We start from the raw sequence: 24,463 nt of genomic DNA, 5'->3' as shown, positions 1-24,463 counted from the left end.
TAGAAGTGAAAAATCTGTATTTTATTTAAGAAAATTTATTAATTTATTGAGATATATTTAAAAAATTCTCTCAAGTAGAAATACATATTGTTACTGAAAGTTCTTTTGGAATAATGATGTAAGCCCTAAGCCTAACAGACAACACACTGTGCTATAGCAAGATCTGGCTATTTTCTCAGCTCTGACAAGAGTGTTACTACATTCCACCGATCCTCTTAGAGAAAAGTTATGTCAAAACAGGTTTTGTCTACTTGTGCCTTTTATGACTACTTCACTTTCAATAAATTTCTTCATGGGGAACTTAATCTAGTCTTACAGTAGAGAACCTAACCTTCATTTTAATACAAATTGGATAAATGAAGCCGTAATACCTAACATCTGGGTAGCAATAACATTCTCAGAAAATTTTATCCAACTTGTTAGGATGATAGCATTCCCTAAAGATATAAAATGACCTCCTTATAATAATAATTTTGTAACTTAAAAATTGTACCTTCCACAAATACTGTAATTTTTCCCAAAGGTCCTCTTTCCCACTGAGTTTATTCTCAGACTTCAAGTTTAGGTAGTTTAAATATATCTTGTTTAACTCAGAAACATCAATTTTGCCTTAATATAAAAGAGAAATAACAAATGTTTTAAAACATTTTAAAATTTCACTCAAAGCCTTTATATATTCATTAGCCATACACATTTTTTTTTTGTACAACACAGAAATTGTATAAAGAGTTTGTTGTCGACAATGAATTCTAAAAAGTTGTCTGATGCTACCAAGAATGTAGAGAGAAATAGATGAGAAACAGGCCAGGCATAGTGGCTCAATCCTGTAACCCCAACACTTTGGGAGGCTGAGGTGGGAGGATCGCTTGAGGCTAGGTGTTCAAGACTAGCCTGGGCAACACAGCAAGACCCTGTCTCTACAAAAAAAAATTTAAAATTGGCCTGTAGTTCTAGTTACTCGGGAGGCTTAGATGGGAGGATCACTTGAACCCAGGAAGTTGAGACTGCGGCAGTGAGCCCTGATCGCCCACTGCATTCCAGCTTGGGTGAAGAAGTGAGACCCTGTCTCCAAAAAAAAAGAAAGAAAAAGAAAACAAGGAGCTAATATTTATCCAATTTATCTCTGTTTCAAGAGTTAAAGAAATAGAGCAATTACTGCATTTTGAAGTATATATTAAATAAAAATGAAATTGGGAAGGCAATATAATATGGTGATTATAACTGAGCAATTACTGCATTTTGAAGTATATATTAAATAAAAATGAAATTGGGAAGGCAATATAATATGGTGATTAAGATTATATATTTTGAAGTCAAACAGTGCTAGACAGACAAAACAAACAATAATAAAAGTAAAATTAAAATAAAAAACAGTCCTAGACAGAATATCAATTCTACCACTGTGTAGGTTAATTGTATGTGTCAATGTGAGTGGGCCACAGGGTGCCCAGATTAAACATTTTTCTGACTGGGTCTGTGAGGGTGCTTCGGGATGAGATTAGTATATGATTAAGGACTCAGTAAAGTAGATTGGGCATCATCCAAACTGTTGAGGGCCAAAATAGAAAAAAAGGCAGAGAAAGGAAGAATTTGCACCCTTTTTCTTTCTCTTTTTTGAGACGGAGTCTCACTCTGTTGCCCAGGCTGGAGTGCAGTGGTGCAACCTTGGCTTACTGTAACCTCCTCCTCCTGGGCTCAAGCGATCCTCCCATCTCAGCCTCTCAAGTAGCTGGGACTACAGGCGTGCACCACTGCACTCGGCTAATGTTTTTTGTATTTTTAGTAGAGACAGGGTTTCACCATTTTGGCCAGGCTGGTCTCAAACTCCCAACCTTAAGTGATCCATCTGCCTTGGCATCCCAAAGTGCTGGGATTACAGGCGTGAGTCACCACACCTGGTATGCACCCTCTTTGTGTCACTGCTTAAGCTAGGACATCTCATCTCCTCCTGTCCTCAAACAGGGATTTACATCATCAGCTTCCCTGATTCTCAGGCCTTAGGACACAGACTGAATACAGCACTGACTTTCCTGAGTCTCCAGTTTGCCAAAGGGAGATTACACTTCTTAGCTTCCATAAATGCACGGGCCAATTCCTGACAATAAATCTTTTATATATCTATATATTGGTTCTGTTTCTGGAGAACCCTGACTACTATACTAATATAACCACTAACTAGCAAAATGATTTTTGGAAAATTACTTAACCTCTTTTTTAGATGTTGCCAAGTCTGGAGTACAGTAGTTATTTACAGGCACAAACAGAGCATACTGTACCCTCAAACTCCTGGCCTCAAGTCATCCTCCACTTTAGCTTCCCTGAATGGCTGAAACTACAAGCGCTCACCACTATGCCCCACCGAATTACTTAACCTCTTTAAGCCTTATTTTCCTCATCTGTAAATAGGAATAATACCACCTATCCACAGGATTTTCTGAAGATAAAATGAATTAATTATACAGTGTTCAAAAGAGGGTCTATCATAATAAATGCTAGTACCATTTACAAAAATAATAAAGATTTATGTAATCATTAAGCTAGTTATGAATACAATTAGTATTATTTGGCACTGAAACATATCTGCTTTAAATTACTTTACCATGGGATGTAAATGGTAGAGAATCAATCAATACAAGCTCATCCGGGATTGCATGACTTGGAAGATATTTCTGCAGTTCTTTAAAGATGTATTCTTTTACTGAAGCATCTTTAGACACCATGAAGAGAATTAACTTTTCCTGATTATACCATGTAACTGCACAAGACTCCACTTGCTGAAGCTCTTCAGCAACCTATAAGAGAGATTATCCCAATTTGCCAATGAGGATATTTACAAACAAGCTTCCTAAAAGCTTACTTTTTAATGTCTGAAAACAGCTGAATTAAATGTTGGAATATACTGGAGATTTTTTAAAAAATTGCTTTGCTACTGTTACTATTACTTGCACATAAGGTTCATAATATTTTTCAAAATAATAAGTCCTAAAGCAAAATAAGCCAGTTTAATTTCACAAATATTAAAATCCAATTTGTCACTTATTTAAAGAATAACCATCTCTTCATGCTGAGGATAAGGGGCACCCCGAATTATTCATACCTTTTATTGTAATTCATCACTAACACAAAAATGTCAGGTGTAAATAATAGAGACCCCAGCACAGAAAATTGGTGGTAGCTGCTTCTAATATTTACATATATTAATAGTCAATATTTAAATAGTTCTACCTGTTGCACAAGTTCAATGTTAAGACGTTTGCCATGACGTTTGATCTGACTGTCTTTTCGTCCCAAAAAAAAAATCTCTCCATCTTTCACAGTCACAAAGTCTCCTGTAGCTCGCATTGTGCCAAGTGGCACTGTCACTTCGTCATTAAGAAAACACACTCTGTTTCTGCCACCTTCCCAAGACATAAACACCAATGTCATGAAAATTCAAGGGAAATATATTAAAAACTGTAAAATCAACAACATCTCTAAAAGTTTGGTGACTAAGTTCCAAAATTTAAATACTGAAAGAGGGGCTCATTTTAAAATGTTATCTCATAAAACTAGACTTGAATAAACAAAGAGATAAAATGAAATTTATTTCTTAAAATTTATAGATTTAAAAATTCTTAGACTACTGATTAAATATAATTTTGGCTATAAATATAAATATGAAGGTCCAAGTTACAGTTTCTAAATTACTTTTATTAATGTATTAGACATTATTATCTGAAATAATTATTGTAACATTTGGTATTTCATGACTATATGAATGAGATTAAAAATTATCACTGAAAAGCATGAGCTAGACAAAAGAAAAAGAGGAAAGGAATAAAATTAACACATCAGACCATTTTTCTTGAAAAAAAAATTCCCAATCAACAAATATAAAACAACCTAAAAATACTTGGCCACTGCCTTCCTGAATTGTGAAGCCATTAGTATCTCTGACTTCAACTACTGTTCCAAGAAGTGGAAATCCCAGTTGTACAGGCAATTCACATCTATGAAAATAAGATCCAGAACAGATTTAAAATTTTTCATTTGAATAGAGTATTTTCCAATATATTTAAATCATACTGTACCAAATAAAGAAAAAAAGTTTGTTATGCTATAATTCAAAGACTGACAAGAGGAAAAGGTTAGGTGGAAGGGTAATCATATATGTTATTCATTACTATTTAGTACGAAAATCTGTAGCAGTATCTTGGCACCAGCTATAGTAAGGAAGGTTCTGGATTCCCAACTTAAAATATCAGATACAATCATGTTTCTAAAATTATTACCCCAGCGCCTATCAAAACCAAAAACACTGTCAGTGTTAAGATCCTAGAAATACATAGTATAATGAAGACCCTTACTTTAAAGTAGAGTTAAGAATCTTCTCTGGAATCCTATAAATGGTTGCCCAACTTGATACCTCTGTGATACCATAAACATTAAATATTTGTGTTTTATTGCCTTCTCCTCTCCAGCTTCTAAGAACTGTCAATGATGGAAACGCTTCACCACCAAGGGCTAATACTCGAAGAGAAGTAGTGGCTGACAAAACATTTGACTTGATAAGCTTAGATCCAAATCTTCTAAGCAATGTTGGTGTTGCCTGTAGATACATTAAAAATAATTTATTTATTTCCCTTCACTTCTTTAAAAAGGTAAGCACTGTAGTTATTATTTCAAAGTTTTTAGAGCCCACATGGAAATTAAGGCTGTGTTTATCAAATGGGAAATCCCATTTGGAAAACTACTGGTACAACATTATCTTCTTGTTTTTGTTTTTGTTTGTTTGTTTGTTTGAGACAGGGTCTCACTCTGTTGACCAGGCTGGAGTGCAGTAGCATGATCACAGCTCACTGCAACCTCAACCTCCCAGGTCCAAGTCATCATCCCACCTCAGCCTCCTGAACAGCTGGGACTACAGGCACATACCACCACACCTAGCTGATTTTTAAAATTTTTTGTACAAATAGAGCCTGTGTTGCCTAAGCTGGTCTTGGACTCCTGGGCTCAAGCAATCCTCCCACCTTGGCCTCCCAAAGCACTAGGATTACAGGCATGAGAGCCAACTGGCCCAACATTATCTTCCTAATGTGGATATCACTTATGCTTTAGAAAAAAACTCAAACAAAAATATTACTTATATTTCATCATACAGTTCATACAAAAAGGTTTAAGGATAAAAAGGACAAAATCTATAAAATCAATTTACCTTTCCTTTCTTACTCTGTATAAAAAGTATTCAAAAGGGTTTAAAAATGTGCCTAAGTAGCTCTCTCCTCCCGCCATCCAAGATGCCGAAAGGAAAGAAGGCCAAGGGAAAGAAGGTGGCTCTGGCCCCTGCTGTCGTGAAGAAGCAGGAGGCCAAGAAAGTGGTGAATCCCCTGTTTGAGAAAAGGCCTAAGAATTTCAGCACTGGACAGGACATCCAGCCCAAAAGAGACCTCACCGGCTTTGTGAAATGGGCCCTCTTTATCAGGTTGCAGCGGCAGAGAGCCATCCTCTATAAGCAGCTGAAAGTGCCTCCTGCGATTAACCAGTTCACCCAGGCCCTGGACCACCAAACAGCTACTCAGCTGCTTAAACTGGCCCACAAGTACAGACCAGAGACAAAGCAAGAAAAGAAGCAGAGGCTGTTGGCCTGGGCCAAGAAGAAAGCTGCTGGCAAAGGGGACATCCCCACTAAGAGACCACTTGTCCTTCCAGCAGGAGTTAACACCATCACCACCTTGGTGGAGAACAAGAAAGTTCAGCTGGTGGTGATTGCACACGACGTGGATCCCATCGAGTTAGTTGTCTTCTTGCCTGCCCTGTGTCGTAAAATGGGGGTCCCTTAGTGCATTATCAAGGGGAAGGCAAGACTGGGATGTCTAGTCCACAGGAAGACCTGTACCACTGTCGCCTTCACACAGGTTAACTTGGAAGACAAAGGCGTTTTGGCTAAGCTAGTGGAAGCTATCAGGACCAATTACAATGACAGACACGATGAGATCCGCCGTCACTGATGTGGCAATGTCCTGGCTCCCAAGTCTGTGGCTCACATCGCCAAGCTCGAAAAGGCAAATGCTAAAGAACTTGCCACTAAACTGGGTTAAATGTACACTGCTGAGTTTTCTGTACATAAAAATAATTAATACAAATTTTCCTTTAAAAATGTGCCTAAGTAAAACAATAATGAATAAAGATTGATAACAAAAGGTTTATTGAGGTATAACTGACATATAATAAACTATTTTAAGTATACAATTTAATATGTTTTGATAGACATATATACTAGCAAAACCATCACCACAATCAAAATAATGAACATAACTGTCTTAGTTGATTCGGATTACTATAACAAAAATACTGTATACTAGGTAAGAAATGTAGTACTCACAGTTCTGAAGATAGGGAAGTCCAAGATCAAGGTGTGGGCAGACTTACTGTCTGGTGAATACTCTACTTCACAGATGGTACCTTCTTGTTGTGTTCTCGCATGGTAGAAGGAACCAACAAGCAACCTCAGGCGTCTTTTATAAGAGCACTAATCTCATTCATGAGGTTCCCACCCTCGTGACATAGTCATCTCCTGAAGGCCCCACATCTTTTTTGTTTGTTTGTTTTGAGACGGAGTCTCGCTCTATCGCCGGGGCTGGAGTGCAGAGGCCGGATCTCAGCTCAATGCAAGCTCCGCCTCCCGGGTTCCCGCCATTCTCCTGCCTCAGCCTCCGGAGTAGCTGGGACTACAGGCGCCCGCCACCTCGCACGCTAGATTTTTGTAGTTTTTTTTTTTAGTAGAGACGGGGGTTCACCGTGTTAGCCAGGATGGTCTCGATCTCCTGACCTCGTGATCCGCCCGTCTCGGCCTCCCGAAGTGCTGGGATTACAGGCTTGAGCCACCGCGCCCGGCCGGCCCCACATCTTAACAACAACAGATTGGGGATTAGATTTCAACATATGAATTCTGGAGAGACACAAACATTCAGATGACAGCAATATTCATCACTCCCAATTCAGATGACAGCAATATTCATCACTCCCAAAATTACCTGTGTACCATTCTAAGTCTCCTCTCCAACTGGATCCCTTATCCAGACAACCACTGATCTATTTTCTGTCACTATAGATCAGAATAATCGTGTATAATTCCATTAATATAAATTATATATAAAATTATGAATAGAAATTATATATTCCATTTATATAAATGGAATCATAAAATACATAGCCTGTTTTGGCCTGGCTTCTTTCACTCAACATAACAGATACAATTCATCTCTGCTGCTAAGTGTATCGACAGTTTTATTCATTTTTATTGCTAAGTAGTATTCTATAGCATGGATCAGGACTGGGTTTCACTGTTCCATATAAAATTTAGGATCAACTTACTCATTTCTAACAAAAAAGCCTATTGGATTTTGCTAGAAAGTGTGTTTAATTTACAGGTCAATTTGGGAAGAAATGCAATCTCAACAATATTAAAACTTCTAATCTATAAAGACAAAATATTATTTAGGTCTCTAATTTTTTTTTTTTTTTTTTTTTTTTTTTTTTTTTTGAGAGAGTCTCGCTCTGTCGCCCAGGCTGGAGTGCAGTGGCCGGATCTTAGCTCACTGCTAGCTCCGCCTCCTGGGTTTATGCCATTCTCCTGCCTCAGCCTCCCGAGTAGCCGGGACTACAGGCGCCCGCCACCACGCCCAGCTAGTTTTTTTTTTGTACTTTTTTTAGTAGAGACGGGGTTTCACCGTGTTCGCCAGGATGGTCTCGATCTCCTGACCTCGTGATCCGCCCGTCTCGGCCTCCCAAAGTGCTGGGATTACAGGCTTGAGCCACCGCGCCCGGCCTAGGTCTCTAATTTCTATCAACAATGTTTTATAGTGTTCAGTGTACTAATCTTGCTCTTTAGCTTTATTCCTATTTTATTGTTTTTGATGCTACTGTAAATATTAATTTCATTTTTAGATTTTTCTTTAATACATATACATATAAATATATATGTACAAATACACCCCCACCCTCCTACAAGATTTTCTATATACAGGATCACACCAACTGCATATACAGAGAGTTGTACTTCCTCCTGTCCAACGTTAAGCACCTTTAATTTTTTTCCTTCCTGCCTTATTGTACTGGCAAGAACCACCAGAATGTTGAAGTGGCAAAGGCAAACTTGCTTGCCTTGTTCCCAATCTTTGGGTCAAAGCATTCAGTCTTTTATCAAGTATGGTGTCATATCACCTGTAGTTCTATTGTAGGTGCCCTTCTTCATATTGGGAAAGTTCCCTTCTATTTCTAGTTTGTTAGGAGCTTTTTAAAAAATTATAAATGGGTGTTAGATTTTGTCAAATCCTTTCTCTGCATCTGTTAAGATAGGTATGTGCTTTTTGTTCATTATTCTTTAAGTAGTGTATATCATCAATAGATTTTTGGATGTTAAACCAAACATGCATTTCTGGGATAAATCCCAAATAGTCACCTTTAAATTTACTGAGACTTGTTTTATGGCTTAGCATATGACTTATCCTATGAAATGTGCATAAAAAGAATTCTGCAATCATTGGATAGAGTGCTCTATATATGGCACTTAGGTGATAATGCTGTTCAAGTCTTTGATACTAGCTGATTTCTGTCTAGTTTTTCAATCAATTATTGAAAGTGGGGTGTTAAAATCTCCAACCATTGAGTTGTCTATTTATGTTTTCAATTTTATCCATTTTTGTTTCATGTATTTGGAAGCTAGTTTTAGGTGGATATACATGTATAATTGTTACATCTTATTGATATAACAATGTATTTACTGATGTACTGACAATCTTATCCTTATAAAATTGTTATTGTTGCTTGGTTTTGTTTTTGTTTTTGTTTTTGCTAGTACATTTCTTTGCTAGTAACCTTCCTGGACTAAATCCATGAAGTCTGTCTCCCCTCATATATGTGGCCACTGATGTTGCTGCTTAGTTGTTTATTTAAAAATATATGTTCTTCTTTTTATTTTTTGTGAGATGGAATTTCACTCTTGTTGCCCAGGCTGAAGTGCAGTGGCACAATCTCGGCTCACCACAACATCCACCTCCAGCCTCCCGGGTTCAAGCGATTCTCCTGCCTCAGCCTCCTGAGTAGCTGGGATTATAGCCACTCGTGGCTAATTTTTTTGTATTTTTTTAGTAGAGACGGGGTTTCACCATGTTGGACAGGCTTGTCTCAAACTCCTAACTTCAGATGATACTCCCACCTGGGCCTCCCAGATTGCTGGGATTACAGGCGTGAACCACTGTGCCAGGCCTTATGTTCTTTTATTTATTTATTTATTTATTTTTGAGACGGACTCTCACTCTGTCTCCCAGGCTGGAGCGCAGTGGCACTATCTTGGCTAACTGCAATCTCAACCACCCAGGTCCAAGCGATTCTCCTGCCTCAGCCTCCTGAGTAGCTCCAAGCAGCATAACCTCAGCCAGGAATATGCTTATCCCACCACCACTGCAATCTCAGGCTAGAAGAGCTGTTGAACTCTCAGGCTAAGGAGCTGTAGGCCTCCCTACTGGCCTACTTCAAGATCATCATTTCCACAGATGCTGCAGCTGGTCATGGGCGTTACTGACTATTACAAATTAAGTGAGCCCCTTCAAACAGACAGAATCTGTGTGTTGACTGAATTGGGGTGGGGATGATAGGAGCAGACCCATACCAGAATGCCACGAAGTTCCACTATTTTTACACAAAATTCAGCAGTTTTCAAAAACAAACATTTCTAAGATTGCTATATGTCTTTGGCTGATTTCCAAATGTTGAAGTACTTGTTTGTTTGTTTTTTTCCATTTTGTCCAGCTTTATAGTTGCTTTTTTTGGGGAAGATAATCTGTTAATCTCTTCACTTGGCCAGAGCCAAAAGTCACATGGGAATAAAGATTTTTAAATTATTTCTCTCAATAAAATCCATATGGCGTTGTAACAGACGACTTGAATTTTAATTCAGAAAAATGATTTAAGGTCATGGCTTGTCAAAACATATACATAGTAGAATGACTCTACACCCTCATAGGTACTTATGTCCCAGTTAAGATTCTGGTTTTTAGTAATAAATTATGACGGCAACACTATAAGGCATCCTAAATCATGCTCTTAACTGTTATGCCAAGAGGTTTATCATAATGAAAATCTCTTGTCAAAATAAGGGATAAAATGGTTCTGGCTCTTCATTTTCACTAAGCCAAATTTCAATGTTGTGGCCTAATTTCTGGTGTTAAGGATAATATCAACTTTGAAATCAACAACTAAATGCACATCTATGAATACTCAGCAAAACAAAAAAATGGAGGCCGGTTGTGGTGACTCACGCCTATAATCCCAACACTTTGGAAGGCCAAGGAGGGCAGATCACTTGAGGTCAGGAGTTCAAGACCAGCCTAGCCATGCTGAAACCCTGTCTCTACTAAAAATACAAACATTAGCAGGGTGTGGTGGCACTCACCAGTATTCTCAACTACTCAGGAGGCTGAGGCAGGAGAATCATTTGAACCCAGGATGTAGAGGCTGCAGTGAGCCAAGATCACACCACTGCATTCCAGCCTGCATGACAGAGGAAGATTTCATCTCAAAAAACTAAAAAATGAAAAATAAAAAAATGGAAATACTTTTCAGATACTCATAAACTGAAATGATAAATTGAGGGGCAGAATATAAGTCAACATCCTTTGCTAGTAAATCATTCTAGACATACAAAAATGAGACTTGGCAGATAATAGAAAAAATAGGGAATGTTAAAGTTTCTTCCAAGTTTACTAAGGAAAAACTCAGGAAAAATGGAAAACATTATTATGCCGACACATTCCTAGGTATCAACCTAATATTTTACTCTAAAATGTTTTACTTTTAGACCATGCATGGTGGCTTATGCCTGTAATCGTAGCACTTTAGGAGGCTGAGGCAGGAGGATTGCTTGAACCCAGGAGTTCAAGACCAGCCTGGGCAACACAGGGAGACCCTGTCTCTACAAAAGATTTAAAAAATTAGCCAGGCATGATGTTATGCACCTGTGGTCCCAGCTACTCAGGAGGCTGAGGTGGGAGGATCACTTGAGCCCCAGATGTCAAGGCTGCAGTGAGCCGTAAGCATGCCACTGCGCTCCAGCCTGGGTGACAAAGCAAGACCCTGTCTCAAAAAAAAAAAAGTTTTAAAGGGCATCAAGTTTAAATAATACAACTTTGTTACCCAGGGTATGTAAATAAAAAATGTCCAAATATATTTCAGGTTTGTGATAAACCAAAAAATCAATCCTTTCTTTCCCAAGAAACTCCTTAATTCCTGAAACAAATAAAAGAGGTCTTTAATTTCCTCCAGAACTTAGTCCATTCACTTTGGGGGCCTTTTTCTCCCATAGTAACTCAAGATATTCTATTCTCTTCAATTTTCAAAGCTTTAGTAGCATGTGTTTGACAGCTTTTTTTGTTTGTTCATTGTTTTGTTTTAGACTGAGTCTCGCTCTGTTGTCCAGGCTGGAATACAGCGGTGTGATCTTGGCTCACTGCAACCTCCACCTCCTGGATTCAAGAGATTCCCCTGCCTCAGCCTTCTGAGTAGCTGGGATTACAGGTGTGCACCACCATGCCCGGCTAATTTTTGCATTTTTAGTAGAGACGGGGTTTTGCCATGTTGGCCAGGCTGGTCTTGAACTCCTGACCTCAGGTGATCCTTGGCCTCTCAAAGTGCTGGGATTACAGGCGTGAGCCACGCCTGGCCTTGACAGCTTTTAAGAGCCCTGCTTCGTGTCCAATTAGGTCTGGGAAAGGTTTTTATTTGTAAATAAAATATATATAACAACCACTTTAGTAAATAAAAAAGAGTATATTATATTAAAGCAAAAATCCTTGATGACTTATATATCATTTGAAAGAAACTGGACTTAGGAAAGAAAAGATGAACCCTGACAACACAGCTAAAATTCAGAATAAGAAAAGGCATGTACCTTACACAAAAGAAAGGACAGCCTGTCAGCTTCTATACCGCTCCTCCTTACTCAAACCAAGTCAAATGTGATCCGCTGATGATATTCCCAATAACTATTGTGAGATAAATAAAATCACCATGAAACTATATGCAAAATTTGTCATGTTCTTGGAAAAGAGTAAGTTTCTGTCAGTTTCTCAGAAAAATTTGATCCCAAAAAGGTTAAAAACAACTGCTAAAGTAAATTTATCTGAGATAGTGCTAAAACATCAAACAAGGGGATGAGATTTAAAGACGTAGAATTCATTGACCTGACATAGAAGCAAAGTCTCCTTCCCTTTTAGTAACTATCAGTCAAATCTGTCAAGGAACTTTGCAAACATCCCCTGAAAAATATGCTCTTTGAATTTTACAGGTAAACAAAACAGTTTTAGTAAAATCTTACCCAGATCCACAGAATTCATGGAATGACTCACTAACAGATGAGAATTTATATCCCCTCACACCCAACAAGCCACACTGCTATACTCAGTTCATATATATACATGAATTAGGATGAAAAACACATTGCCTTAAAAAAGTTCAAAGTATCAAATTTTGTTTTTGTAGCAGAAATTTAATATCCTCTCAATTATTGTTACCCTGGATAAAAACCTGATAATTTTAGTTTATCAAAATAGAAAGTGGAAGCTGGGTGTGGTGGCTCACATCTGTAATCCCAGGACTTTGGGAGTCCAAGGCGGGCAGATTAAGGAGTTTGAGGCCAGGAGGCCAGGAGTTCAAGACCAGCCTGGCCATCATCGCAAAATGCTGTCTCTATTACAAATACAAAAATTAGCTGGGCATGGTGGTACACGCCTGTAATCCCAGCTACTCAGGAGGCCAAGGCACAAGAATCTCTTGAACCTGGGAGACAGAGATTGCAGTGAGCTGAGGTCACACCAGTATACTCCAGGCTGGGCGACAAGAGTGAGACTCTGTCTCAATTAAAAAAAAAAAAAAAGACAATGGAAACTAATAATTAAGATGCACATATGCACATAGGTACATGAATATAACACACCATAGTCTGAATGTTTGTGCCTCCCCCTCAAATTAGTATGTTGAAATCCTAACTCTCAGGCCAGGTGCAGTGGCTCACGCCTGTAATCCCAGAACTTTGGAGGCAGAGGCAGAAGGATCACTTGAGGCCAGGAGTGAGATAAGCGTGGCCAACATGGTGAAACACTGTCTCTACCAAAAATACAAAAATTAGCCCGGTGTGGTGGCGGGCGCCTGTAATCCCAGCTACTCAGGGAGACTGAGGCACAATAATTGCCTGAACCCAGGAGGTAGAGTGAGCCAAGATCACACCACTTCACTCCAGTCTGGGCAACACAGCAAGACTCTGTTGAAAGAAACAGAGAGAGAGAGACAAAAAAGGAAGGAAGGAAGGAAGGAAGGAAGGAAGGAAGGAAGGAGGGAAGGAGGGAAGGAGGGAAGGAGGGAAGGAGGGAAGGAGGGAAGGAGGGAAGGAGGGAAGGAGGGAAGGAGGGAAGGAGGGAAGGAGGAAGGGAGGGAGGGAGGGAGGGAGGAAAAGAAAGAATGAATTCTAAATTTCAGGGCAATGGTATTAGGAGGTAGGGCCTTCGTGAAGTGATTAGGTCATGTAGGCAGAGACCTCATGAATGAGATTAGTGCCCTTATAAAACCCTTTCCATCATGTGAGGACCCAGTGAAAAGACTGCAGTCTAATGAATCAGTGAGTGGGCCCCTCGTGAGAGATCAAATCTCCTGATGACTTAATATTGGACTTCCCACCTCCAGAACTGTAAGAAATAAATGTCTGTTGTTTATAATCTACCCAGTTTATGGTATTTTGTTACAGCAGCCTGAATGGACTCACACACACAATCAGGAACTATGCTACACTGTCTCATTTAATTCTATTTGAGATGGGTATTATTTCCATTTACAGATAAAACCTAAGGCTCACAGCAGTGAAACACTTAACAAAGATATTTACATATTATGATATGCATATAATATTGCTAATTCTCTAGTACCTTTAGCTACTTAAACTGTAATAACTTAAAGCTTGTGTACCCGTCATATACTTGCGTACCTGCGTGACCTAATCACCAGTCAGATACACATTTAAATAATATTTTAAAGAGCCAAATTTCGAAAATACTTGTTTCTGTAGGTTAATGTAAAGTATACTGATGTAAAAATAAGAAAATCTGGCCGGGTGCAGTGGCTCAAGCCTGTAATCCCAGCACTTTGGGAGGCCGAGACGGGCGGATCACGAGGTCAGGAGATAGAGACCATCCTGGCTAACACAGTGAAACCCCGTCTCTACTAAAAAAATACAAAAAAATTAGCCAGGCGAGGTGGCGGGCGCCTGTAGTCCCAGCTACTCCGGAGGCTGAGGCAGGAGAATGGTGTAAACCCGGGAGGTGGAGCTTGCAGTGAGCTGAGATCCGGCCACCGCACTCCAGTCCAGGCAACAGAGCGAGACTCCGCCTCAAAAAAAAAAAAAAAAAAAGAAAATCTATATTCCTAACTCAATTATAATTTAATTTACTTATACTAGTTTTTCATGAGAAACACAATATACATAGATTTTAAGACAGAAGAGGCAGCCTATCCTTCTCAAATCCAACAAATCTGAGTCAAAGTCAAGGTCCTCTAGTTATTACAGTATGCACAAAATACATAATAAAATAATTTTCTAGGCAGAATTCACTTATCTTTTTTCATTTTCAAATAAACAAAAAAAAGTCACATCATGAGGAGATAACCCTTGATAATCTAACCAGATTATATTAATCCATTGTAAAGAACTACAGGAATAAAAAATATTCTCTAAAACACTTAAAATATTGAAAAATGATAAACAAAACATTCACTGCTACTAAAATGTACCTGCAAAACAGTCACTCTATGACGGGAAAAGAGAACACTGGCTAATTTTGATGGGAGCAACTTGATGGAAGTTGGTACAATAAGCAGAGAGGCACCACTTGATAGAGCAAGAAATATTTCCACAACAGAAGGATCAAAGGTCAGAGGTGAAGCCAGAAACAAAACATCTTCTTGTGTGATGTCAAAAAGTATCCTAAGGCAAAACAGAATGCAGTTACAAGAAACGTCAAACATTTAGTAAGCACATAGCCTAAAAAAGTGTTCACGTGTTTATGATTAATAAAGTTTCTGAATGTTGGCCAGATTTTATTCTTCTCTCTTAAATTAGGCAAAATAGTGCTATCAAAATTCAAGAAATCTTCTTTATAAAAGAAAGAATTAACAGCCTTTTAAAGCAATATCCATGTTTTACCAGACATATTTTATCATCTGTGATGACTTTTGATGTGTCAACTTGGTTTGATTGAACTACTGCCCCCAGAATTCCCTCTCTAGTATGTTTCCTGTTAGGGAAGGAGACAAGGGATATTCTCTTGAGAGCTGAGGAACAGAAGGGAGGCTGCTGCTTAGCAGCACACAAGCTTTCTTCAAGCGGTTATTCAATCAAACCCTGTAGTCCCTAATCAGCTGATTTACTTAATCAAAAGTGAGATTATCCAGGGTTGGCTGAATTTACTTGGAAGGCCTTTAGAAGAGGTTTTAGGCCTTCTCTAAAGAAGAGATCCAAACAGCAGCTGGGTCTGCAATTAATCTCCCTTCCCTCCAATCTGATTTCACCTGGGACAGTCTCATGGCCACGGGATTCCAGCCTGCTTGTGATCACCCCTTCCTAACTGATCCCTATGGACTTCAGACTTGCTTAGCCAGCCCCCACAACTGTGTAAACCAATTTCTTATAATGAATCCCTGATCTAACTCCTGGTTCTGCTCCTCTGGCAGAATCCTTATTCTGTCATACTTATTCAATGATACTTAATAGAGACTTCCGACTCCCCTTTCTATTTGGCATTTTCTTTCAGTATCTGAACAAAAAGCAGAATAAGAATATATGTGGTTAGGATCTTACAGAGCATGGATAGTCATTGTTGAGCCTATGACACTACTTCAATTTGAACACCCAAACACCAATACATCTAAAAGCATCTTAATTTCAAAAGAGCTTCAAATATGGTATAAACATTTAAAAAATTATAACCATGTATATGGTGTCTCAGGTAAAATAAAAACTCACTGTATGTTAAAGGTGTAGGCGCCGAAAGGCTGTGATACCTTTCCTCCCCATCATAAGGCTCACAGCCAACACTCTTATAAACAAAAGACAGTTTAACAACAGAAAAGCATGACAAATTAATCAAAGTTTCATGAAACATAGGAGGCTTCAGAATGAAGACCCAAGGACCCAAGGGAAAAGCATCCATTTTAATATTTAGATTCAATAGAGTGGACAGCTGTGTAGAAATGTGATTAGACAAAAAGGGAGTGAGTAATAAACTGAGTGGGAAAATCCAGCAAGGCCTGTCCTTTTAAATTCCTGGCTTCTGTGTGTGGCATTTCTTCCTCCCATGTATAGGGCAGGACCCTTTCTGGAATGAGTCTTATGTTCTACTTTCAGACAAGGTAAGTAAGAGCAATTTCTTTACAGCCAGCTCTTACATATAAAGGTTAGATTAATATTTCTATATTTCTATATATATATATATTTTTTTTTTTGTTGAGAAAAGTCTCACTCTGTCACCCAAGCTGGAGTACAGTGGCGCGATCTCGGCTCACTGCAATCTCTGCCTCCTGGGTTCGAGCAATTCTCCTGCCTCAGCTTCCCGAGTAGCTGGGACTACAGGCATGTGCCACCACACCTGGCTAATTTTTTTGCATGTTTAGTAGAGACTGGGTTTCAACCATGTTGATCAGGCTGGTCTCAAACTCCTGACCTCAAACGATCCACCCACCTCAGCCTCCCAAAGTGCTGGGATTACAGGCGTGAGCCACCATGCCCAGCCTCTAGGTTTTAAGACTATCTTTGAGGGAGTGGGGTTCGGTTACTACGGCCTGCCTTGGGGAGAAAGGGAAGCAAGAGAAAGAAGGGCAGAAGGTCAGAAAGAGACTTTACTTCTCAAGTCCTTCCAATGTCCTTCAGTTCAAAGTACTCAGCATGCCAAAGTACCATATGTTGGGGCATCATTTTCTGAGCCCAACAAAGGCTACCCTCAAACTTCAAGTTTTAGAGGAATTATTCTTTACATATATTGTCTAGCTTCCTACTTAGGTATTCAGGGGAGAGCCAACTTTCTAATAGGCTTCCAACAAAGCTTAAATTCTGAGAATAGTTTTAGTTTTTCAATTCTATGAACAAAAATGGGCAAAGTTACGCATGCATAGAGGATGAATGCTCCATGTAGTTCATTTCAAGAAAGCAGCTTAAGATGCATTCAATATAAGAAAAGTTGAAAAAAAAGAAGAGACAGATTTTAAAGGAAGAAAAAAAGTGGAACGCAACAAACATTTAAACATATTACTTGTGAAGCTTAGGCTGGGTATCTAATATATTGTTCCTCATTTTCCCAACCACCATATGAGGCAGGTATAATTATGTGAGAACCTAACTCAGAACCCAAGTTGGTATGAAGATTATTTTAAGGTAAAGACATTTGAGGCTAGGCACGGTGGCTCATGCTTGTAATCCCAGCACTTTGGGAGGCCAAGGCGGGCAGATACTTGAGGTCAGGAGTTCGAGACCAGCCTGGCCAAGATAGTGAAACCCTGTCTCTACTAAAACTACAAAAATTAGCCAGGTATGGTGGCGTGCGTGTGGGGAAAAGAAAGAGAGATCAGACTGTTACTGCGTCTATGTAGAAAGGAGTAGACATAAAAGACTCCATTTTGTTCTGTAATAAGAAAAATTCTACTGCCATTGAGATGCTGTTAATCTGTGACCCTACCCCCAACCCTGTCCTTGCAGGAGACATGTGCTGTGGTGACTCAAGGTTTAACGGATTTGGAGCTGTGCAGGATGTGCTTTGTTAAATAAGTGCCTGAAAGCAGTATGTTTGTTAAAAGTCATCACCATTCTCTTAATCTCAAGTACCCAAGGACACAAACACTGCGGAAAGCTGCAGGGACCTCTGCCTAGGGAAGCTAGGTATTGTTCAAGGTTTCTCCCCATGTGATAGTCTAAAATATGGCCTCATGGGAAGGGAAAGACCTGATCGTATCGTCCCCCTGCCTGACACCCGTGAAGGGTGAAGGGTCTGTGCTGAGGAGGATTAGTAAAAGAGGAAAGAAGGCCTCTTGGCAGTTGAGATAGAAAAAGGCATCTGTCTCCTGCCCGTCCCTGGGTAATGGAACATCTCGGTGTAAAACTCGATTGTATGTTCTATTTACTGAGATAGGAGAAAACTGCCTTAGGGCTGGAGGTGGGACGTGCTAGCGGCAATGCTGCTCTTTATGCACTGAAAAGGTTTATGGAGATGTTTGCATATGCACATCAAGGCACAGCACTTTTCCTTAAACTTATTCATGTCAGAGATCTTTATTCATATGTCTTTCTGCTGACCTTCTCCCTACTATGACCCTATTGTCCTGCCACTTCCCCTTTTTCTAAAAGATGGTAAAGATAATTATCAATAAATACTGAGGGAACTCAGAGACCGGTGCCGGCGCGGGTCCTCTGTATGCTGAGCACAGGTCCCCTGGGCCCACTTTCCTTTCTCTATACTTTGTCTCTGTGTCTCTTTCTTTTCTCAAGTCTCTCGTTCCACCCGACGAGAAATGCCCACAGGTGTGGAGGGGCAGGCCACTCCTTCAGTGCGCCTGTAGTGGGAGGCTGAGGCAGAAGAATAGCTTGAACCTGGGAGGCAGAGGTTGCAGTGAGCTGAGAGTGCATTGCTGCATTCCAGCCTGGGCGACAGTGAGTCTCTGTCTCAAAAAAAAAAAAAAAAAAAAAAAAAAAAGAGGACATTTGAGATTCAACAAATGCAGAAGAAACCTTCTTGGAGCTTCCCTTATCTGACTAAAAGCAGAAACTTCTGGCAAATGAGGCTGCCATAAACTTCTTCTTCAGAGTAGTTTTAACTCCCAGGAAGACCAAGGGTAAACCTACCATAAATCCCCTCTCTGAAGACAGTGTTATGTCTGTGAAGAAGACAGAAAGACCACTGCACCTGCATACCCAAGTATCATCACAAACTTTCTTATCTCCTGTTTATTTTCCTGAAAACCCATTTGTCTTTCCAAAACAATTTATTTGTTCTTCCTATGAACAAAGAAATTTTATGAACAAATACATTTACAAATACATTTAAATGAACTTAATAAAATGCAGTTCCATTTCTTTTGTAAACTGCTATATGCATAGGAATAAACTTGTTTTCTTAATCTGTCTTTTGTCAGTTTAATTCTCAGTCCCCCAGATACTGCGTCACAGATGGTAGAGGAAAAGTTCACCCCCATTTAAAAATGGAGAAAACTGAAGTTCATGGAGGTTAAGTAACTTACGCAAAGTCAAAAAAAACCTCATTTTTAAATGTTTAAAAAATAGTTATCCTTATCCAAGCCTTAAAATTAATCCCCTGATTTGAAAGATCTATCTAAATTAGACTTCAAAATTTCAATAAATGAAACCTAGTTCTTCCCTTTCTGCAGCTATCATACTCTGTGGAGGTAGTGCTGCCTCTTACCAACATCCACAAGAAAACTCAGCGTTGTCTTTTTTTTTTTTTAAGACAGTCTTGCTCTGTCACCCAAGCTGGAGTGCAGGGTCTTGCAGTTGCCCAAGCTCAATCACAGTTCACTGCAGCCTCAAACACCTAGGCTCAGCAATCTTCCTGCTTTGGCCACTGGAGTAGCTAAGACTACAGACTTGTGCCACCATGCCCAGCTAGCACTGTCTTATTAATAGGTTATTCTGGTAATATTTGGGGAGCCAGCAACGGAGATAAGATTGTTCTAATATGTGTCTGAAATTTACTACTCCCTAGTTTAGTGATCTAAGACTAAAACAGAAAATTTAACATTACTGTTTTAATTTTTAAATTGAATATTTTAACATTTCATCGCTCTAGAATCGAATTATTTGCCACCTCACTTAACATAAAAGCAAACCAAAAAAGGATTTCTAACAGGCAAATCAATTGAATTAAGTTGAAGCACCAAACAAGTATCAAAAAATTTGTATAATTTAGTCATAAATCAACCCTTCAACCCTCATTAAGTAAATGTTTGCTCCCATTTCACATACCATTCTTACCACTGCCGGGCCAGTGCCTGGTGGTCAACTGTCTCTCCACCTCCCTCAGATTCCTTATCTGCTTCATTTTCTTCAAGTTCCCTACATCCCCATCCCCACCTCACCTCCCACACTCTTAGGTATGACTTGGCTTTCTGCCTCATACAAAAGTTAAAACCAACTGGCTTCCTCTAACACCAAGAAATGTATGTACTTTACTATCCTAATCTTTTTGAGGGTATCAAAAAAAGAGGTATTCCACTCAGTATTTTAAATAATGCCATTCCCTCCCATCTAAATGTATCTTACTCCTTTGTTAATACTCCTACTACTACTCCATTATTCAAACCAACCCTTTCTACCAACTCCCTACCCTCAGCCTATAAACCGCTCATCTTTTTTTTTTTTTTTTTTTTAAGATAGGGTCTCGTTCTGTCACCCAGACTAGAGTGCAGTGGTGCAATAACAGATCACTGTAGACTTGACCTCCTGGGCTAAATCAATCCTTCCCCCTCAGCCTCCTGAGTTGCTAGGATTATAGACACAGATCACCATGCCCAGCTAATTTTTTGTGTGTTTCTTAAAGAGGGAGTACCACTATGTTACCCAGGCTGGTTTCGAACTCCTGGGCTCGAGCGATCCTCCTGCCGTAGCCTCCCAAAGTGTGGGATTACAGGCGTGAGCCACTGCACCCAGCCAACCTCTCCAATCTTAAAAACACCTATGTCTATCCCAGAATTCCCTCTTTTCCATTAAAACCAGTTTCTAGAAAATAACATTTGACTTTTATGACCTCTATTTCGTTATCTCCTATTCTCTTATCTCCAGCCTAATGTAATCTATCTGCAACCTTGGGGACTTAAGAAGTCACTAAAGACTATATTGTCAATTACAACAGACATCTTTCTCTACCAGCATTTAACCATTTCTTCTTTCCAGGCCTGCATTTGCCATCCAATACCACAGGTCCACTGAGCACTAAGAATGTGGCTAGTCCAAATTGAGATGTGTAAGTATAAAATGAATGCCAGATTTTGAAGATGATTAGCATAAAAAATGCAAACTACCTTACTAGTAATGTTTATGTTGATTACATATTGAAGTAATGTTTTGGGGTATACTGAATTAAATAAAATATACTGTTAAAATTAACTTCACTTGATTCTTTTTTCTTCCCTTTTCATTCAATTTTACTTTTGAATATTACTTAAACATTTAACATTACATAAAACTTAAAATCACATAAAATTACATACGTGTCTCATGAGGTTTCTATTTCTGTATACTCCTTTGATTTTCTAGGACCTAAGGTTCACTTCCTCCTCTCTTTCTTGGCAAATTAAGAATGTCAACTTTGGCGATTTCTAATCTCTTGACCACATCAGCAAGTCAAACACCACGATACTACTACAAGAGGGAACTTAGTAAAATGAGAATCTTTTAATGGTTCCCCATCATCTACTGGATTAAGTTCAGCCTTCAACTGGGCATACCAGGCTCCTGATCTTTCACTGTTTCCTCGGCCCTGCTCTGACATTCTAGCAGGACAAACTCCTTCATTCTCATATAACTCTGCTAGTACCTATGCTAGGAAAACCCTTTCTCCCTTTTTATTAATAATTAAGATGCAAAGCTTCTAATCACATCATTTGTTTGTTCCGTGTCTGGCCCTGGGCTTGGATGAAATAGGTGAAGGCCCTAGTCTGCAGAGAACTAAAGTTCAGATACAGCTGAAACAAAAAAGACTTAATTACTTCTTAGGATTATTAATTTAGGAACAAGAGCTATAAAACCAAAAGTTTTTAAATTATTTTTCCCTTTAAAATACAAGGTTTTTTTGTTTTATTTTGTTTTGTTTTTGAGACAGTCTCACTCTGTCACTCAGGCTGGAGTGTAAGTGGCATATTCTCAGCTCACTGCAACCTCCACCTCCTGGGTTCAAGCAATTCTCCTGCCTCAGCCTCTCCAGTAGCTGGTATTACAGGCACCCACCACCACGCCTGGCTAATTTTTGTATTTTTTTAGTAGAGACAGCTTTCACCATGTTGGCCAGGCTGGTCTTGAACTCCTGACCTCAAATGATCCGCCACCTTAGTCTCCCAAAGTGCTGGGATTACAGGTATGAGCCACACACCTGGCCTAAAATATAGGTTCTAAGAAAGAGTCAAAGAATAGAACTTACTGAAAATGCTGGATATTTGGTACTATACACTCATGAGGCACTCTGACAATCTTCGGTATCCCTGTAGTCCCTGATGTATGTAGTACATACGCTAAGCAATGCTTTAGCCTCAGATCCACGTGTTCTGCTTTTTCTTCATTGACATGCTCAGAACTTACGCTGATTTTTATTTTTTCTTTTTCATATTTCTCTTTTCCATCACTTAGCATCAAGTTCACCTCAGTATTTTTCCAGTGAAGTCTGAAGAGCACTAGGTCATTATGTTCTACTGTAAATGTATCATAGCTCAATAACGTTTCATGAAAAGATTTAAATTTCTGTGTGAAATGGAGGACAAAGTTTACAATATTAGTATGTTAAAAGATATTCTTCTTTATATAGAAGTAATATGAAATACAGTCATCCCTCAGTATCCATGGGGGAATTGGTTCTAGGATCATCTCAGATACCAAAATCTGAACATACTCAAGTCCCTTATATAAAATGTTGCTGTATTTGCATATAACCCATGTACATCCTCCCATGTACTTTAAATCATCTCTAGATTACTTATAACTAATATAAAACTATGCTAATGAATGCTATGTAAATAGTTGCTATATTTTAAAATTTGTATTAGTTTTTACTGTTGCACTGGGTTTTTTTTTTTTTCTGAATATTGTCTTTTTTCTTGAGACAGGGTCTCTCTCTGTTGCCCAGGCTGGAGTGCAGCGGTGTAATCTTTATTGTTTTATTTTTATTTTTTACTTTTGAGACAGAGTCTCGCTCTTTCGCCCAGTCTGGAGTGCAGTGGCGCAATCTTGGCTCACTGCAAATTCTGCTTCCCAGGTTCACGTCATTCTCCTTCCTCAGCCTCTCGAGTAGCTGGGACTACAGGCACCTGCCACCATGCCCGCCTAATTTTTTTGTATTCTTTTTAGTAGAAACAGGGTTTCACCGTGTTAACCAGGATGGTCTCGATCTCCTGACCTTGTGATCCGTCCGCCTCGGCCTCCCAAAGTGCTGGGATTACAGGTGTGAGCCACCCCACCCGGCCGCAGCAGTGTAATCTTAACTGACTGCAACCTTGAACAGCTGGGCTCAAGTGAGTTTCCCACTTCAGCCTCTTGAGTAGCTGGAACTACAGGTGTGCACCACCACACACAGATAAGTTTTTTTATTTGTAGCAGAGACGAGGTCTCACTATGTTACCCAACGTGGTCTCAAACTCCTGGACTCAAATCATCTCCTGCGCCAGTCCCCTAAAGTGCTGGGATTATAGGCGTGGGCCCCAAATATTTTCAGTCTGCAGTTGGTTGACTCCTCGGATGGGAAACCTCTGGATACAGAGGGCCAAATGTATTCATTTACTCATTCAACATGACTTTTTTGGGGAGTTGGGAGGAGTACTTGCTATATACCTGGGGTGAAAAGATAGATAAATCTCCAAGAGCAAAGTGCTGTCCTTACTTTCAAACCTATTTTCAAAAACACCAGACATATAAAAGCAATTATAATGCAGTGTGGTATGATAATAAAGCAGGCTTGAAATGTTAATGGGAACAGAGAATGCTGAACTTAACTCTGCCTAGAAGGTCAGAGATTGCTTCATGGGTAATATTTGTTATAAGGAGCTAAAAATGGGCACTTCAGGCAAACAACCAACATTGAGGATCTGACCTGGGAAAGCTGATATGTGAACATTAAGCATTCCAATTAAGGTAAAGAATGGGGAGGGGGAAAGGGAAAAGGTGAGGTGCATAGTTGATAGGAGATGAGATGCAAATCCTTAATAATTTTGTACAGTCAGCACAAAGGAGTTTAGATCTTAACCTGTAAGTGACAGGATCCAATTGAAGGTGGCAATAGCATAGATTAGACTCTATCAAGGACAGAATAATAAATGAGATTCTGTTAAGTGAGAATCATTTAATGAGTCTTTTGCAGTAATTCAGATATACTATATGGTCCTGAACTACTATTCTGCTGCAAGAGGAGTGGTTAGAAAGGGTCTATGAGCAAAGAATAAATAAGACATGGTGACTTTCTGGATATGGACTGAGTCTAAGAAAATTGTTGGGTTTCTGGCCCAGGTGATTTGGTGGATGGAGACGAATTAATGCAGAAGTGAGTTTGGATGAAGAGATGCTAAGCTAAATTTGTATACATTGAAAGTAAGGTTTCTTTGAATATATCTTTTTAGGTTGACAACAACAGCAAATATAACCTAAGTTTTCACATTAAATAAATCAACATAAATAATGAGA

The 24,463-nt window shown here is 39.2% G+C and overlaps 1 protein-coding gene and 1 pseudogene across 8 annotated transcripts in view; one reads left to right on the top strand and one right to left on the bottom strand.

Moving 5' to 3' along the window:
• AASDH (aminoadipate-semialdehyde dehydrogenase) overlaps positions 1-24,463 on the bottom strand; it is a 43,172-nt gene that overhangs the window by 11,892 nt on the left and 6,817 nt on the right. For 3 of the 8 annotated variants that reach the window (XM_010355233.2, XM_030922203.1, XM_030922211.1), the window contains 7 exons: positions 22,218-22,534; positions 14,815-15,007; positions 4,347-4,588; positions 3,883-3,989; positions 3,226-3,398; positions 2,600-2,792; positions 494-609 (listed from right to left, as the gene is read on the bottom strand). In XM_010355233.2, coding sequence (XP_010353535.1) covers positions 494-609; positions 2,600-2,792; positions 3,226-3,398; positions 3,883-3,989; positions 4,347-4,588; positions 14,815-15,007; positions 22,218-22,534 — 1,341 coding nt within the window. Of the gene's footprint in view, positions 1-493; positions 610-2,599; positions 2,793-3,225; positions 4,589-14,814; positions 15,008-22,217; positions 22,535-24,463 lie in introns of those variants that run through there. The other 5 variants (XM_030922206.1, XM_030922220.1, XM_030922213.1 and 2 more) reach the window with 4 other exon arrangements.
• Positions 5,268-6,077, top strand: LOC115894578 (annotated as a pseudogene).

This window comes from Rhinopithecus roxellana, chromosome 2 (assembly GCF_007565055.1).
Source record: "Rhinopithecus roxellana isolate Shanxi Qingling chromosome 2, ASM756505v1, whole genome shotgun sequence".
Lineage (NCBI taxonomy): Eukaryota > Metazoa > Chordata > Mammalia > Primates > Cercopithecidae > Rhinopithecus > Rhinopithecus roxellana.
Note: the sequence above shows the minus strand (reverse complement) of the source record. Positions and strands in the feature narration are given on the sequence as shown.